Source organism: Camelina sativa, chromosome 5 (genome assembly GCF_030686135.1).
Source record: "Camelina sativa cultivar CO46 ecotype springtype chromosome 5, ASM3068613v1".
Taxonomy (NCBI): Eukaryota; Viridiplantae; Streptophyta; class Magnoliopsida; order Brassicales; family Brassicaceae; genus Camelina; species Camelina sativa.
This window is the reverse complement of record NC_141884.1, coordinates 13854586-13873616: the sequence shown is the minus strand read 5'-3', so window position 1 is coordinate 13873616 and position 19031 is coordinate 13854586. Positions and strand designations below refer to the sequence as shown.

Sequence of the window (19031 nt, the reverse complement as noted above, 5' to 3'; positions counted from 1 at the left end):
GTTCATAAATTCTCGTCAACTCTCTCAAATGAGTTTTTTGGCTGCCTCTTCGGCTCTCACCCGCACCCTCTGCTGCTGCTTCACTACTTATACCATCACTCTCTCCTATGTCATAAGTATTTTTTTAATCTGAAAAACTTTTATTTATTTCTTCATTTTATTTTATATTTTCCCAACTAAAAAACTTAAAATGTACTCTACATTATATTTAATGATTTTTTATTAATTATTTAAAGTCTAATACTAGATTTTTTTTTTTTGTTGGAGTGGGTCGTAGTTTATATTTATATATTGTAGTTGGAGGTTGTGATAATTACTAATCTAAATCACGCCAGCAGGATTCGAATGTTTGAATCGTTTTTTGTTTGTTTGGTTTGCTTAACGATTTGATTGGATGTAGACCAAAATGAAGTGATTCATGATACATAAATACATAATGTACACATCATGTTTGCACTTGCACATATAATAACATGCATACTTTTATTTACAACAACATATCAAATTATGTTTGATTTGAATATTTTAACGGAAAAGAGCAAGTAAGAGTTGAAGAACAAATAGTTTAAATAACAAAAAATTAATTATATAATTTTTGATAAAATATGGAATGAGAACTTTAGGTAACTTAATAAGATTGGAAAACTATTTACTACTCAACCAAAAGTTCTTTCCGTGTTAACCCCCAAATTTCAGTTTTATATAAATATTTAAAGCTAATATATATATCCGTTACAAAATCATTTTTTATATAAAAAGTAAGCATCATTAGAGAATCAATAATTTAATTAACAAAAATTTAACTGCATTATTTTTGATAAAGTATGGAACACAAAAAATTTAGGTAACATAATAAGAATGGAAAATTGTCTAACTCAAACACGAGTTTCTTGCATGCTAAATTCCAAATTTCAGTTCTATGTAAATATTTAAAGTCAATATTCTCGATGTATATTGGATACGATTCTAACATATCCGTTACAAAACCTTCTTTTATAAAAAAAAAATAATTATCGTTTCTTTCACGAAAATCAATTACTATTTAAGATTTTTTCCATATTTGGCTTAAACAAAATTCAAGTGTTAAATTTTGGGATTTGGATTCGTTGCACCTGAAATTTAAACAAAATAAAAGTGAGCAAAGTGTATATTAATATTTTAAATAAACTAAGAAAAACATGTAGCAAATTTTATGCAAATCTAATTCAATTAAAATTTCGAAGAAACAAAGAAAATGTAATCCATTGCTTTTTAAATTGACTGATGTTCTTGTCTAAGTGTTGAATTTGGGGTTAAAAGTTTGTTTCATTATTAAAAAACTGAGATGAATTATAACATATTTGAAAATATCCACTCTTAATTTGTAGGTCTTAACAAATAAAATAAGAAACTGGTTTGGATAGTCTTGAGTGTTGATCCGTGCATTGAGGGCGAGAACAAATAGTTTAAATAACAAAAGATTAATTACATAATTTTTGATAAAATATGGAATAAGAATTTTAGGTAACATAATAAGATTAGAAAACTATTTACTACTCGAATATGAGTTCTTTGTATGTTAACTCTCAAATTTCAGTTCTATATAAATACTAAAGCCTAATACATGTCTGTTACAAAACTATCTTTTATATAAAAAGTAAGCATAGTTAGAGAATAAATAATTTAATTAACATATACCTAATTGAATTATTTTTAATAAAGTATAGAACAAAAATTTTTAGGTAACATAATAAGATCGGAAAACTATCTAACTCAAACACAAGTTCCTTGCATGCTAAACCCCATATTTCAGTTTTATGTAAATATTTAAAGTCAATATTCACGATCTATATTGGACAAGATTCTGACATATCTGTTACAAAACCACTTTCTTTTGAGTATCGTTTGTTTCACAACAACCCGTTACTATTTGAGATTTTTCAACATTTGGCTTAAAAAAAATTCTAAGTGTTAAATTTTGGAATTTTGAATCATTGCACCAGAAATTAAAAAAAAAGTGAGCAAAGCGTATATTAATGTTTAAAATGAACTGAGAGAAACACGTAGCAAATTTTATGCAAATTCAATTCAATTAAAATCTTAAGAAACAAAAAAAAAAAAACACAATCCATTGATTTTTAAATTGACTCATGTTCTTGTCTAAGTGTAGAATTTAGGGATTAAAAGTTTGTTTCATTATTAAAATATTGAGATAGATAGTAACATATTTGAAGGTATCCACTGCGAATTCAATCCTCTTAATTTGTAGGTCTTAACAAATAAAATGAGAAACTGGTTTCGATAGTCTTAGGGTTGACCCGTGCAAAAACAAATAGTTTAAATAACAAAAAATTAATTACATAATTTTTGATAAAATATGGAATGAGAATTTTAGGTAACATAATAAAATCGGAAAAGTATTTACTATTTACTACTCGAACACAAGTTCTTTGCATGCTAACTCTCAAATTTCAGTTCTATATAAATATTAAAACTAATACATGTCCGTTACAAAAATATTTTTTTATAAATAAAAAGTAAACATCGTTAGAGAATAAATAATTTAATTAACCATTATTTAATTGAATTATTTGTGATAAAGTATGGAACAAAAAATTTTAGGTAACGTAATTAGATTGAAAACTATCTAACTCAAACACGAGTTCCTTACATGCTAACCCCAAATTTCAGTTCTATGTAAATATTTAAAGTCAAGATTTTTGATGTATATTAGACACGATTCTGACATATCTGTTACAAAATTACTTTTTATAAAAGAAAGTGAGCATCGTTTGTTTCACAACAAGCCGTTACTATTTGAGATATTTTCAACATTTGGCTTAAAAAAGCTCAATTAGATTGCAAACTTCTAACTCAAACACGAGTTCCTCGCATGCTAACCCCAAATTTCAGTTCTATGTAAATACTTAAAGTTAATATTCTCGATGTATATTAGACACAATTCTGACATATCTGTTACAAAACCACCTTTTATAAAAGAAAGTGAACATCCTTTGTTTCACAACAAGCCGTTACTATTTGAGATTTTTTCAACATTTGGTTTAAAAAGAATTTCAATTGTCAAATTTTGGAATTTTTGATTCATTGCCCCAGAACTTAAAAAAAAGAAAAAGTGAGCAAAGTGTATATTTATGTTTTAAATAAACTGAGAAAAATACGTGGCAAATTTTATGTAAATCCAATTCAATTAAAGTTTCAAAGAAACAAAAAAAGTAATCCATTGTTTTTTAAAATTGATTCATGTTCTTGTCTAAGTGTAGAATTTCGGGGTTAAAAGTTTGTATCATTATTAAAAAATTGAGATGGATTGTAACATATTTGAAAATATCCACTGCGAATTCAATCATCTTAATAAATATAATGAGAAACTGGTTTGGATAGTGTTAGTGTTGACCCATGCATTGAGTGCGAGTTTCCAAAATTAGTCTTAAATTGTCTTTATAACTATATAAAAAACCTCAAACTTCTCAGTATACGTTTCAAATTTACAAGAAACTGGTTTGGATAATCTTAGTGTTGACCCGTGCATCAAGTTCGAGTTTCCAAAATTGTAAATTGTCTTCTCAACTATATAAAAAATGTCACAAACTTCTCTGATATAAATCCTCTCAAATTTACGACAAATTCTACTATGCATTTAAATTTTTAACAGGAAAATTAGTTTCGTTCAAAAAAAAAAAAACAAAAAAAAACAGGAAAATTAGTATTTACTTATTCACCCATCACAAAAAGGTAAACAAATAGTTAGATGTTTATGATATATAGCGTGCGCTTATTTACAACAACATATCAATTTATGTCCATTTTAAATATGGAGACTGAAGAAAGTAACAACTAAGAATTAGAGAACAATTAATTTAATTTACAAAAAAATTATCAAATAATATTTTATATTGATGATATTTTTCATCTGAAAAGTTAGTTAGATGTTTACAGTTTAGTAAAATAGTAATTTGAGATGGAAATTTCCATCTAAAATACATATATCTTGTATTTGGTATTGAAATGGATAACACTAATATGTTAGTTGTTCTCTAGATATATGTTGTGATTCTCTTCAAATATATCAAATCTTATGGGATCAACATTATACTTTTATGATTCATTGAAAATAGTTAAACAACCAAACATCTATTTTCAGGTTTCGTCTGCTTACATCTTCTAGTATTATATGTTTTATGTATATCTTTTAAGCATGGAATTCGCCAACACAAAAAGGAATGATCAAAACTTTTTTTTGAAAAATAAGGTATTCTATACGAAGATATTAGAGACTTCTGCCTAAAACTTAGTAAAAATGAGTATAGAAATATCATGTTCCTGTCCTACCAAAAACAAAATATCATATTTCCTACCCTATTTTTACTATAAATAGTGTTGCCTTAACGCAGTAGAAATTTTATTAGTTTGATTAAGTGTTCCCTACAAAGTCCACTATTTTTGCTTTCATATGTATCGTTTGGAAAATGCAGAGCTAGATGGTGAGACTATGACTTGGTCACAAAATAAATCTATATATATTACATATATAAAGTTGATTTTTCTTCTATATTGGTTGAGCCGTTGCCATATAAGAAATGGTGTCAAATCGTCTTATAGGAATACTGAGAAGGTAATCCACAAAATGATGCATGCGAAGAGTGCAAACTAATCATTTGTTGTCTTGCGCAAATGTTTCGAACGTATTAATTAATTCTCAAATACTGTTTTGGTAAATAATCAAGATCTACTACAATCCTCACGACGTTTTAGAGTTAAACCAAACTTAGTAGACACGTGGTAACTCAGGGGCAAGTTTCAATGATGGAATAAAATGTCAAATACATGTATCATTAGGCATAAAGAATTCAATAAAATATAATATAATGTCAAATTCAAGTTCCCTTATTAAATAATTACGTTCATACTTCAAAGACAAAAAAAAAAAAAAAAAAAAAAAAAAAAAAAAACACCCAAAATGTATATTTAAACATGTTGACAAAAAAAAAACAACATGAAAAGATAAGTGGAGACATATCCAACTTGCGCATTTGCTTTTGATTAATTATTAAAAGAAAAGCATATTAGGTTTTTAAGGTTGAGATTTGTTTATAAGATATAGTTAATTAACATAAATGTTGTTTTTCAACTTTAATAATCATTTATCTTAATAACACTTGATAATTCATGGTCCATCATCATTTGTAATATTGCAAGTGGAGAACCCTCCATTCTCTGGCCATGTATGCTTCCATTTTAAAATATAATGCCATGATATAACATTTTTCATTAGGATACCTTCATTAGGAAAAATATTTAATGTTTTGGAATTTATTTTCAAACCTTATAAAATCTCTGGAGATGTTCTGGCAAATACAATTATTGAGTATTAGAAGTCAATGCTATAAATTTCAACTTCTAGATTGTATTAGAATTTTAATCAATTTCAGAAAACATGCAGAATAATATATGAATATAACACTTGAAGGTGAAGAACTATTTAATAAAACATGCATGAAGAAAGTAAAATAAAGACTCCTTGTTGCATGTATCATTGACCTTCATAAATTTTATTAGTTGGAAGAAACTAAAGAAGAGATAAATTACTAATTTGCTTCTTAATAATTTTTGACTTTATGAAACGAATAAAGAATTGGATTAGTGGACCTTAATGGTGGGGGATTAATTATCTTCGTAAGAATAATAAGAGAAGTGGGTCTTTTGTGTCAGTTTTATTGATTTTGGTGGATCTTTATGGCTTTGCTGGCACTAAAGTATTGTTGTCTTGACTCATCTTCAACCCACTTCTGCAGTTCACCTATTATGGAAGTATATGGAATATACATGTTACTCTCCTAAATTTTGAAAACTATTATTACGTTTCATTTTATTCTCACATTGTCATTATTAGATTTTACGAATATTTTAATGCATGTTTTGATTGACCCAAACAAGTGAATCACGAACTCAAGATAGATTAGAATAGCCATTTTGATTTATCCTATAGATAACTTTAGATCTTGAAGATATGTATAGACTATATATTTTCCTTATTTACATCATGCATAAATGAAATTTCATTGTAGGCAATGGGAATAAACTGAATGATTTTGATGTAGTAGTGTTAGAAGATTGGTTGAATAAGAAGTATTGCATGAGGTGGAAAGTAGTAGAGAAAGAGAGAGGTAGAGATGGTAGCCATTAAGCAAACATAGATCCATACGAATTTGTTGCAGACAGCATTGTCACTTTCATTTCCACCACCATTTTTCTCCACTACTTACATGTATAAGTGAACACACACCAAGAGACACTCTCCAACAACTTCACGTATATCATTATTTTTTATAATTCTTTTAAAATTGTAAGAATAAAATTCTGTATGTATTAGACAATTTGCGGGAAGAACCAAAGTGGAGAAGACTTATTTGAGGTTACATAAATGAAATGTATAGAGCTGAATAACTATAGGAGTCGGGTCGAAACGGTTGAGACTTCAACATTAAGGCCCAAACTTGAAATTCTAAATCCCATTCATCAAAAGCCCAATCTAGGTTTATACTTTATACAATTATTCGCTCTGTTTTACTGTTTTACTGTTTTACTGTAATGTATAGTTAAGTCCACACATTGGACAACTCGTTTGAGACTTTTGAACATCAGAGAGTTTTATAGAAACCACAAATCATTGCTACTTTCTATAGGGACGACGGCCGATTTATCCAGGAGAACTATCGAGCCAGATAGAGCCTATTCTTTACCCTCGGTCTATATGTCCCTGAAATAAAAGTTCCAAACCAATATCCCCCGAAACAAAAGTTCGATATCTATATCTCCCCAATTATAGATTATAGCGGTTTAATGTTTAAACACAAGACCAAACCATATATGTCCCGAAACTAAACCAATTGTTAAACCAGATTCTTGCACCAACCTGACCAGTTTATCATAAAAACCCAAAATTCCCAAATAAACCTAAAATCAATTTTCATGGTTCATAATGATTCTTTTTATTGAGTTTGCTTCTTCTTCTTGAATTTGATTCTTCTTGGACACTCGAATCCAAACTAGAAGATCTCGACCTCGACCTCCAAGATTACAAACCATCTGTACCGCTAAAACAAGTCCCAAACGGCGACGTTTTCGAAGGTTCACGCGCCGGTGATGTCGATAGGCTCCGGTACCTTCTCGAAACCGGAGTCAACGTCAACGCACGTGACCGTTGGGACTCTGTTGCTCTCTACTACGCTTGTCTCGCTGGTCATATCGATGATGCTCGATTGCTTCTAGAGAACGGTGCGATTTGTTCTGAACATACTTTTGATGGTGCTCGTTGTCACTACGCTTCTCTTGATTTAAGGATTCGGAAGCTTCTTAAGGCCTTTGAAGCTTGTCCTCCTCCGCTTGGTCCATTGCAAGCTTCACTTAGGGAAACGTTTTTGGGATATTGTCATAATCGTATCTGAAACAAGCTTCAAATGCTGATCTTGATGTTTATGGTATGCTTCCAAAATGCCCAATCAATTCTCAATTTTGAGGCTGTGGACTTAATTTGGGGGTTATTCTCGTTCTTTACAATGACACTCACTGTCCAATTTTTATGAAAGTTGAGTTCTTTGAATCCAATTTATATGAAATTTGAGTTCTTTGAATCCAGTTTTTCAGTTTTTATGAAAAAGTTAGATTCTTGAATTGTTTCTGTATGCGAAGATGTGTACTGAGATGATGTTTTTCGGTTTACCATTTCTTTTAATATCCAATTTTTAAAAAGTTGAAGTCTTTGGATCAAAATGTTAGGAAAGTTGTGTTCTTGAATCGTTTCAAGAAGAACCAAACCATATAAGAAGAAGCAAACTCAATAAAAAGAATCGATTATGAACCATGAAAATTGATTTTAGGTTTTATTTGGGAATTTTGGGTTTTTATGATAAATGGGTCGGTTTGGTGCAAAAATCTGGTTTAACAATTGGTTTATTTTCGGGACATATATGGTTTGGTCTCGGATTTAGACATTAAACCGCTATAATCCATAATTGGGGAAATATAGATATCGAACTTTTGTTTCGGGGATATTGGTTTGGAACTTTTATTTCGGAGACATATAGACCGAGGGTAAAGAACGGGCTCTATCTGGCTCGATACCATAGTTCTCGTGGGTAAATCGGCCGTCGTCCCTTATACAAACTTTTCATTTATACTATTATTTATTTGCTCTGTTTTGCTGTAACCACAAATCATTGCTACTTTCTATACAAATTTTTCATTTGTTTTGATGCATTTCTCATATTTTAACATAAGCTTCAATTGCATAATTAACGTTCACAATACTCAAAATGTATTCATTCAGAAAACACTACATTGGTTTTTTATTGAAAGAGTAAAACAAAGGGAATCCATCCACCATATGATGAACCAACTTTGTCCAAAATTGGTCCCTATAGGAAGATGTGAAAATCAATAGAAATAATGATTGTTAAGGAACTGAGAAGCGGTGGCAAGCGCGCCACCGAGGATGGCATCGATCACGACAGTGTCTTTGCCTTTCTTGCCAGCCGCAGAGAGCACTGCTCCTGTCGCCGCGCCTGCTAACATTGCGTTTTTCTGATAACAAACACTCAAACCAAATTAGTTATGTCAAATTCTAGCAAAAATGTTAAGAGCATTGAAAAGAGTGTGAAATGTATTTAGTTAGTACCCAATCTCTGGTGCCACGGACACGTTCGATACCGTACTCTGTCCCAACATAAACTCCAGCCGCAGCTCCTGATCATATTCATGTGTAGCAAACTTTAAACTTATTCTCAATCATTCTATTATCTTCCACTAATGAAAAAAACAATGACATTTAGAAAGCAACTTACCCCAGTAAACACCTTCTGCGCACAACTTCTTAAGCTGCAACAATGTTTAGCAGAATCTTCAGAAACGGAAAACTAATAAAGCGACACATTTTTACAAACATAGATTTGATGCAGTAAAGTGACACTCACCGCATTCTCCAAAGTGTTCTTGGAGAGACTCCCTACAATAAATGAACCATGGAGTAAAAGATGGTATTTTGCAGCTCCAACAAACAAAAGTAGTAATGATAAGCACAAAAAACACAGATCCATCACAATGTGTTCAAGATATAATAAATGTTTCCTAATAATATACAAAAGATTGTCCTAGGAATTTTAGTAAAAGTGTTCATCAAAGTCACCAAAAACCACAACAGTAAAGTAAATCTTATATAACAAACATAGACAGAACACGAACACTAATGTGTGTTTGAGAATGTTGAGGGCTTACCTTTGTCGATGGCCTTGTAAGCATCTTCTGCAATAGATTTAGTGACTCCAACCTAAACCCATCAAATATAAAAACAATGAGAGATAAAGATCAACAAAATGAACCATCAAAGAGAGAGAGAGATGAGTAATGAGTAATACAGCTCCGATCTTGAGGAAAGCATCGACGGTGAGATTGAGAAAAGGGTTTCCCATGTCAACTGCCACCGAAAGCTTCGGCGTGCTCACGGTCCCGGAGAATTCGCTTGAAGGCATCTTCTTCTTCTTCTTCTTGCTCTGTTTTGTTTTTTGGTTTTGGATATATTTCTCTCTGATCTTGCTCTGTAACAAGGTCACCTATTTTCTTGGGATATATAAAGTGGCTTTTAACTTTAACGGTGGATATCTTAACTTTGGTTCAACGGTGGAGAAGAGATAAACAAGGACCCACGAGTAGATATTGTATGAACTGAGCCATGAAACTCGAGCTCAGTGAAAGACCAATCTGCCCTCTTACTCTAGAGCCATGCCAAATTCATCCCACGAGTCTCGTGATCTCTCCACAGCGACACTTGCCGACGTGAGCTCTACGTTGCCGACGTGAGTATCGGTAATAATAACGTAAAAATCGGAACTTTAAAAACAACCAATCAATTCTAAGATCAGTCTTTGAAGCAATAGAGTAGAATTACAACAATCACAACACCAGTAGTATCTCTCACATGCTTGAAACAAACAAAGACCAAACAAGAGTGCATTGCAAATTCAACACAAATCAAATCCCATACAAGACATGTTCATTATTATACATAAGATAGTAAGATTGATAGAGGGCAATGGAGAGTGAAGAAAACGGTTCATGAAGATCAATCTTACTTTTCACTCTTTCCTGTGATGGCGTCTCCTGCTCTTCTTCTCATACCTCTTAGACGAGCCTCTTCCAACGCGTGAATCGTCATCGCCCGAAACAATGGCCTCAGAGTCAGAAGAAGCTGCGACTTTGTTCCTACGCTTCTGCCTTCTATCATCCTCAGAGGACTCCGAACCAGAATCATCAGAATGATTACGACGGCTTCTCCTTCTCCTCTTCTCCTTCCTACTCTTCCTCTTCACACGTCTGTCATCTTCATCATCAGACTCATCAGAATCATCCTCATCTCTCTTCCTTCCCCTCCTCTCCTTTCTCCTCTTACTCCTTCCTTCTTCCTCATCCTCAGACTCACTCACACTCCTTCTCTTATGTCCTCTCCTCTTCTTCTTCGACCTCCGCCTTCTCTTCCTATCACCAGAATCCGAATCAGAATCAGACTCATCAGAAACACGCCTCTTCTTCTTCTTCCTCCCCGAACTCGTCTTCATAACACTACTACCACCACTCCCACTCTTCTTCTTCTTCCCATACCTCTCAGCTATAATCCTCTCCATTTCAGAATCAACATCAGAATCAGAACTCTCACTCTCCTCTTCCTCTTCACTACTCTCCTCCTCCACCTCACCTCCTTTACCAACACTCTTCCTAATCTTCTCCAACCCAGACAAAACAGCAGCTTCAATCGCAGCAGGATCTTTCTCCTTATCCTCCTTGGTACTCAAAAAGTTCCTACACTGAAACGTCAAGTGCCCAACACGACCACACTTCTTACAAGACCCACGAGCCTCATCATTATTCGAACCAGTAATCCTCGCAAGAGCCAAAAGACCCTGGAAACTCGCGTAAGAGTTCTCTGGATCTTCGGTCTTCTCCTGAGTAGTCTTGGGCTCTTCTTTACTAGTTGGTGCATAAGGATCATAACCAATCGCACTCTGCCATATACCGTGAGTTTGAAGCGCTGCACTACTATGCACCCTGTTGTTTGCGGGCATACGCACTCTTCCTGCTGTCGCCGGCATCTTTTCGAATCCCTAGATAACAAAAAACTTCACAAAAACCTAACCTAAAACCAAAAAAGAGACAAAATCAAATATCTCCGCAATACAATTCAATTGATTCCATAGAAAGCTAATCAAAACCTAACAAGATTGGATGGTAAAGCTAGGGTTTTTATTAATCACCAAAATCATTGAAGACCTAGATACGAATCTGATGATAAACGAAGATAGATCCTAGGGTTCCGATGTGAGATCCTAATTCCTAACGAGAAGAAAACTGAAAGAAAGAGACTAAATAGTTTACCTGATTCGATAGGAAGAAGCGACGGAGAGAGATGGATGACAGAAAAGGTTGGATTTTTATTTCACCGGTGCTCTCTGATTGATGAAGAGAGGCGAAAAAAGGGAAAGATAATAAGGGTCTGAGGGGTAAATTATAAAGATTGGGAAACCGACTTTACAACATTTGTTTTTACATTTATGTCCTTATGTAACTTATCCTTTTTTAATTTGTTTGTCATAAGTTTTACAAAATAACCCCGACAAAGTGTAAATTATAAATACTACCTTCATAGATAAAATACCATAAAATCCTGAATTCTTTTGCTAAAATTCTATGAATGGTGGAAATAGCGCTTGGCATAGTTAGAATATCTGACCAATGTTAAGCCATAATATTTTTAAAAAAGCAGAAATTCATCTTTATAATGTGATCAATCAATTGTTGTAAATAATCTAAGAAAATTTTTATAATGACCAATGTTAAACTGTTGTAAATTCATCATATACACTAATCTCCCAAATTTATTCATGAAACTAACACAACACCAAAAATAAAATAAAAAATAAAAATATTTTATTAGTCAAAACCTAAATCTATAGAGAAAAGACATAATAGTTTAGAGTCTAATATGATACTCCTAATTTTTATTTGTAAATTACTTTATAATTACTTTTTGGTAGAAAGAGAAAATATGAATTATTAGATGAATGACATGTAGAAAAAAAAAGCATAACGTAAAAATATTATTTTAGCTTTTTTATCTATAAAAATCAATTTTTAAGAGACAAAAATATATTATAGAATATTAATTTATTAGGGACAAAAGGAGTATAAAACAATTTTTATGATTATTATCAGTGTCGGCGTTGATGCCGTGCAAGCGGTACTTTTGCACCTGGTTTCATATTAAAAAAAAAGAATTATAAGGCTTTGAGTTGATAAAAATGATTCTAAATTTGTGAAATCTACAATTAACACCTTTAAAAAAATAAAAAATAAAAATAAAAAAAATTTGCCAACGTCCAACCACAACTTGAGCCGGGCCTGATTAATATCAATCGTTAACAATCCCAAACATACCAGTTATGGATGATAGCAAAAGAACTAATCAACACCGACTAAAATAGATTTAAACAACAAAATTGTGATCAATCAAGCAAATTAGTAACTGAAAGACAATCCAGATATAACAAACAAAACTGCGCAAAACCTTAATTTAAATTCAGTTTGTTCCCTCAAAGGTTCATGACAATTAAATCCAAAACTCATAAGCTGATAAATTTCTTAACCTCTAATTAACAATTCTTAAACTCGGATATTCCTCCACTTAATCCCTCCCGCCACCTCTCTCTCCACAAAACTATAACCAACTTTGCGTTTATTCAGTTTCTTTTTTTTTTCATCAAAATCAAAATCCATATTTAAGAACATCACTATGCATCCCCAAAGTTATATCAATTTTGTAGAATCCTCAATACAAATCAATATGGAATCAAGTTGCTGTGGTGATTACGTGGTGGCTGCTTCGTCGCCGGACATGGCGCGGTGGTTACAGAATCCGAATCAATAGCGTTGAGTCTTCTATGTATCGTATTCATCGTTCTCTTCTACGGCTCCATTATTCTCCTTTGCTTCGTTATGTACCCGAAGCTACCGAAGGAAGAGATCGGAGACGAAGAAGCCGGAGAGCCCTTACCTCCCGCCGTGAGACTCACGAAATGTGGCAGCGGAGACGGCGGTGACGTTGACGGAGTTAAAGCTGACGTGTGTGTGATTTGTTTGGAGGAGTTTGAAGTAAACGCCGTCGTTAGAATTCTTGTGAGATGCAAGCATGTTTTCCACGTGGAGTGTATAGATTCGTGGTGTTTTTATAAGCTGACGTGTCCGGTTTGTAGAGCACCGTTTCGGTGGTTTGGTGATTGGTAGAGGGAGGGCAAGGATGAGAGAGAGAATTAGTGGTTTAATGTTCGGTTTGATCCGGTTTAATCCCAAATTCGATATTTTTACTGTAATTTGGGATTTAGAAAATTTATATATGGGTATCTGAATGGTAAAAGTATCTATATGTACATAATTTGTAAAAAGGTAATTAGATTTATAGGAATGGACACTATACCGATTAGATTTATAGGAATGAACGTATGGTAAAATTATGTTTAAGTTTTAATAAGATCGAATTATCGAATATCATTTTGATGTCTATTATTTTCATTTTCATTTTGAGGTTTTTAATTATTTATTGCAAAGTTTTAAAGAGCTCGTACATATTAATTTAATTTATTAATATTTTTCTTTTAATAAAAAATTATTCATTCAGTAAAAATTATGGCTTTTGACCCATAATTCTTATCGATTTTTAAATATTTCGAATTAAGGAATAGACTTTCATTTCAAAAGGGGTTTAAATTCGGAGTATAAAAGGATTTGTAATATATATATATATATATATACTATTAAAGCTGAACTATTCAGTAGACTTAAATTGGACCATAATTTTGTTTTAGTACGTTTTTCATTAAAAATGATTAAAGAATCACTTAATTTAATTAAATTACCCTATAATTTCGATTTCACTAAATGACGAAAATACCCCTTGCTCGCTCATTTAATTACCACCGGATCGAGACGTGAATCCTCTTTAACCCGGTAATAGAAGAAAAAAAATTCGCAGATCTGTTTGTACTCCAGGTTTATAATATTCGGATCATGTATGTTGTTTGGTTCAAAAATAATTATTCTCCTCGCCAAACAAAGGTATAATCCCTATAAATAATGAAACTGGTATCCGAGTATTTAATGGCTTCAGTAATATCAAATATTAACTACTACCATACTTAATCCCTATAATTATTACAAATATTAATAATAATGAGAAATCTTTAATACTTATCGATTTTATATTCTTTTGCTTCCAAAATAATCAATAGATTAAATACGAAATTGTACATATATGTAAACTTATTTGATTTGCTTTTATATTGTAAGATATTTACGAAAACAACATATCAACTTAATACAATTAAATAAAAACAAATCATCATTTAGTTTAAATTTTTTAGTATTTCCTTAACGAAATTATAGTACTTAATTATGAGTAGTATAGAGGGAAAGAATTAAAAACGCATAAATTATATATATGTTAAAGTTGTAAACTAATTTAGAGAAAATGTGTATTGTATATCCCATATCGACTAAATAGTTTGGAATATGGTTCATAATCATTATAAATATATAACTAAAATGTTTTGAGTACAAATGAGCAAGAAGCTTGATTTATTAGGTATCCAAATTTAACAGTTTAATTTGGTTCTATATTTGAGTATATTTAAACTTTTGAAAAGTAAACATATTATAATATATTTACGTTTTTAAAAAAAGTTTAAGATATTATAAATATTTAAATTTTTATAGAATGTTTAAATTATTATAAATATTTGAACTCCGTCAAAAGTTTAAAATAATATATTATATTTAAAGATTATATTTAAAGTCTATAAAATATTTAAGTAATATTAATATTTTTACTCTTGAAAATTTTAAAATATAAAAAAAGTTTGAATTAAACCCGTTAAAACAGGTATTTTTATCAAACTATAAATTAAGCCATGGAAGCAAGGTGTGTCTATCCTCTTACAAAACTAGTATCTGATATTGCGGAGTGTCTATTCTCTTATAAAACTACTATCTATTATTGCGGTGTCTGTCTGTTTCAGTGAAAAGTTAAACTAATTACTCTATTAGGATTTCTAATTTATTGTATAACTCCAAATATACAAATAAACACTATAAAAACAAAGAAAATAAGTCAACATAAAAAACTATATTACAAAAATACAAATTACAAAAAAATAACTAACAAAATATATAATTCCGTGTTGTAGCACGGGATATCACCTAGTATATAATAAAACTAATCGTTAAACGTAATAAAGTTTTTAAATAAATTATACTAAAACCCTAAATGACTAAACATTTACTCTAAAATATTAAAAAACTACGGTGTGCCCAAAAAAAAAAGACTAGTAGTCGAGGCTTATTACTCTCGAATTGTTTCTTGGGCCGAGGCTTTCCATCAATTGAGGCCACAAAGTTTAGGGACTTGTTTATGAGTTTTGTTGTATCATGAATTGTGTTATTTCCTTAGATTTATCGTCTTTTTTTTTTTTTTTTTTTTTTTTTTTTTTTTTTTTTTTTCTGTTTTGTGCTTATAACATTTTTCCGCATACATAAACAATTTGTTTCTCTGTTTTTGTTGATAAGATATGTCACATGAAAGACATAAAAAAAACTGACAACTCTTCCTAACCTAACCTGCCTTCTAAATATTTCAATTTCGGCGTTGACATTTGTGTAAGCAAAAACTACCAAAGTACATGTGAACCGTACGGATAAAAGATCATCAATTTAAAAGATTGAGGAGTCAAGATATGTTCATATATATCATATATATGTTCTTCGCTGACATCATAAGTCACTTTGATACTTGCTCCCTCAATTTCGTTGACTTCTCATAATCTCATTACATTGATTTCTCTCTTTCTCAAAATGTCCTTCGTCAACACCTCCACAGCTTCTAGATGGAATCCCATTTTTTTTTTACCTACAAAATGAAAAATCAATGTTCTAGTATGTGTTTGTTAAATTTGATGTGATTAAGATTGACTTTCTTTTGACCGGAGTATTGTTTTGTTTGAGAGTCTTAAGTAAATGTAGTCGGATGGTAGTTGGTTCTGATAAAATAGTGAATAGTATCTTCTTATTGGAGGAATTGGAAAAAGAAAAATCTGGAAAAGTTTAAGAGCTTTGTCGGAAATATTTTGAGTTAATTTTTATAAACCAAAAAATATTCGTTAGGAGTATCGAGTACGTAACTTGGCATTAGTCAAATTTTTTGTTTAGTGAAAATTAATCTTTAATTAACATGACATAGTTATATAACAGTTGGCTTATAGTAAATTTTCATGGGTGATGGGATGTGGAAAGGTGAAAAAGATTGATATTTTCTCACGAATGGGTGACACATTGTTTTTGTCATTTTAGCGAATCAATATAGAAGTTATGCAATATCCGTATGTGAAAATATATCAGGCTATATATAAGCTGATGTCGGAAGTCGGATCATCATTCCACACTTGTACACATGCAATTTTTGTTTTCAAACTGTTTCAAATAGGTTTAGGGTCAAAAGCATCAAAGTCTTTATTGCATGAATAATCACGAGCTACATATACGCAAGTACATAAATGATAAATCTGTATATCTACATATACGCAAGTCTTTATTGTCTGATATCTTACGATCGACCCGTGACGAAAAAGGTTGAAACCTTAAAAGTCAACAGCCGGCCATCTGCCTTAAGTCTTTTTTTTTGTTGCTTTTATTTATCATATTAGATGACAGCGGATCTATAACGTTACTACAAGTATGTATTATTTTATTTTAAAGATGATTTTGGTTAGACAATTATTACAGAAAAATGCTTACATTTGCGAGGTTGTTTTGGTAGCACTCGGTTTTTTCAAACTTAATCATTAATAAGGAAGACACTAGTTAAAAGTCACATATTAAATTGGCTTTGTATCGACATAGAAAAATTTAAAATCAATGGTAAAAGGATCACTAATTATTTGGAATTTTATCGCATTGCAATCAAAGACAGATCAATTCACTCTATTGACTCTTCGTCATTATAATTTCAACGATGATTGGTATCTGGAAACTTTGTCGTTTATATTTTACTAGTCTTCAACTCTTAATGTTCTATGACATAAAAATAAAAGTGGTGTTTAATATGATAACTCAGATCATCTTTCAACATATTTGGTTGATGTACTACTGTTAAGACCATTCAACACTAATAATAAAAATAGATAGATAATTTGATGGCTAGCTGATGGTGACGATCATGATAGTTATAGTGATGGATCTATCAAGAATCACTCTTTAGGTTGAAACAAATGGACTAAATAAACAATTTTAAGATTACGTCGGTTCAACAAAACCCACAATAGTCTATTCTCGTTGGTTTCTTATCAAATATCATATTGTTTGCTTTTTTGGCACCAACAAGACGTACGGACTACATACCTTCGTGATTAGTCATCTTTCAACAAGAGTTAATTAATTGGTAATATTAAAACGATCATCATCTTAGATAACATATGATTATTATCCTCACAAGTTTAGTAGTTTCTCATTTGTCACTTTTAGAAGTGGTAAGTTCGTTTTACCTCAAATTTTCTAACTCTTTTTTCAGTTGGTTCAATAGTTCGATATCCGTTTACTTAATTAAGTTTCGTGGTAATAAGTTTGCACGAGACTTTTGTGGTATTAAAGTACATACTGATATTTTAATTAGATATGATTAAAAAGCAAAGATGAAATAAAGTAAAATCTTTTAGTGTTTTACAATGTGACGACTGACAAGAAACGTGGACGTTAGGTTTGATAGCTAGATACTATCACGGACACTGTTTTAATATTTCTGGCAAATAATACTACATTTTTAATACTCCTAATTGAACCAATATATATTAGTCCACTAACCACGAGCCCTTTTTGCAAATTGACTTTCTCATGATTTTTTAATAAATGTTTTGAATTATTAGTTTTTTGATAAATGATTTGTATTCTTCGTAGAGAAATTCATTAGCTACCAAACAATCTAAACGTTTATAGTTAACAATTGGAACGTCAATGCTTTGTATTATATATATGCTTTCCATTAAAAAAAAAGTTTCTAAGGAAGAAACTAATCTTTACTAGAATAAGTTATTGTTTTTCTTTCTGATAATAAAACAGGAGAATTACTTTGTTTTGCAAAAACAAAACTAATATTTGTTATATATGGTTATCTAGCACAGATTATGTGGTGGAATATATTTAAGATTTTATTTGTCACAAGATATGGTCAACGAAACATAACATAAGTCTATATTCTTCGCTTGCTCTCGTGGCCTCTTCTTCTTTCGTTACCGTTCATTCGTATCCCGACAAAGGTCTTGGATCGAGCTTTCTTTTTCTTTTTCTTTTTTTAAATGGCCACTTACAATTATTTATTTGTCACGGAGACTTTCACAATAATATTTCTAAACACTTCAAAGTAATACTGTAATAGTATCGTTTAACCCAAAATGGCTAGCTCAACCAGCTACGAAGTTCAGTTATCCTTCGAAAATAGATTATATCGATTTTTTTTTGGTATTTAATTGAAGAGATATACAAACTTCAATTCAGAAAATTTCGGATGATCTCCCCTCTCTTAGCAAAAACAACAAAGAACATTTTCGGATGAAGTAAATTATAGTATCATTTACTCTATATATATGATTATATGAGTTATAACAAAGTATATTAATATGGTGTAGTTAGTTTATATGCTCAAAAACAGACTTGTAGATCGATGTCTATATTTAGCACCGGTGGAACAGTATCAAATGTCACGTAAAAAGTATTTTTTTTGGTTTAATGTCACGAATAAGCTGCCGCCGGGAAAGCAAATGAAAAAGTATATGTTTCTTGCTTTTACTTTTTTTCAGGTGCCTACTATAGTCGTGTTCAGAAATCAGAGACCAAACTATTATCTATATGATCAAACTTTTTAAAAGAAAATCACACAGTTAACTAATATG

The 19031-nt window shown here is 31.1% G+C and overlaps 2 protein-coding genes and 2 pseudogenes across 3 annotated transcripts; 2 read left to right on the top strand and 2 right to left on the bottom strand.

Annotated features, from left to right (window-relative positions):
* Positions 1 to 4577: 4577 nt before the first annotated feature.
* LOC104789232 (BTB/POZ domain-containing protein At2g04740 pseudogene) lies at positions 4578 to 7445 on the top strand (annotated as a pseudogene).
* Positions 7446 to 8265: 820 nt separating this feature from the next.
* On the bottom strand, positions 8266 to 9597 carry LOC104786808 (outer envelope pore protein 16-1, chloroplastic). The gene is made up of 6 exons (XM_010512263.3): positions 9411 to 9597; positions 9271 to 9322; positions 8970 to 9001; positions 8841 to 8874; positions 8675 to 8742; positions 8266 to 8580 (listed from the first exon to the last, which is right to left on the bottom strand). The coding sequence occupies exons 1-6, from the start codon at positions 9522 to 9524 to the stop codon at positions 8434 to 8436; spliced, it is 447 nt and encodes a 148-aa protein (XP_010510565.1). The 5' UTR covers positions 9525 to 9597; the 3' UTR covers positions 8266 to 8433.
* A 286-nt stretch (positions 9598 to 9883) lies between these two features.
* LOC104786807 (uncharacterized) lies at positions 9884 to 11578 on the bottom strand. Of its 2 annotated transcripts, none has more exons than XM_010512261.3 (2): positions 11422 to 11578; positions 9884 to 11182 (listed from the first exon to the last, which is right to left on the bottom strand). In XM_010512261.3, exon 2 carries the CDS (start codon positions 11136 to 11138, stop codon positions 10128 to 10130), a length of 1011 nt encoding a protein of 336 aa, XP_010510563.1. In that variant the 5' UTR covers positions 11139 to 11182; positions 11422 to 11578; the 3' UTR covers positions 9884 to 10127. The 2 variants fall into 2 exon arrangements, with proteins under 2 accessions (XP_010510563.1, XP_010510564.1); XM_010512262.3 differs by having other exon boundaries at positions 9884 to 11177; positions 11422 to 11559.
* A 1110-nt stretch (positions 11579 to 12688) lies between these two features.
* LOC104786806 (RING-H2 finger protein ATL64-like) lies at positions 12689 to 13532 on the top strand (annotated as a pseudogene).
* Positions 13533 to 19031: the final 5499 nt, after the last annotated feature.

Excerpts from the sequence above, each read along its gene's own strand:
- LOC104786808 (XM_010512263.3), bottom strand. The coding sequence starts at position 9,524 with ATGCCTTCAAGCGAATTCTCCGGGACCGTGAGCACGCCGAAGCTTTCG. Across the intron at positions 9,323-9,410 it reads CTTTCCTCAAGATCGGAGCT|GTTGGAGTCACTAAATCTAT; the intron begins GTATTACTCATT and ends TGATGGGTTTAG. Across the intron at positions 8,875-8,969 it reads AGAACACTTTGGAGAATGCG|CTTAAGAAGTTGTGCGCAGA; the intron begins GTGAGTGTCACT and ends ACATTGTTGCAG.
- LOC104786807 (XM_010512261.3), bottom strand. The coding sequence starts at position 11,138 with ATGCCGGCGACAGCAGGAAGAGTGCGTATGCCCGCAAACAACAGGGTG.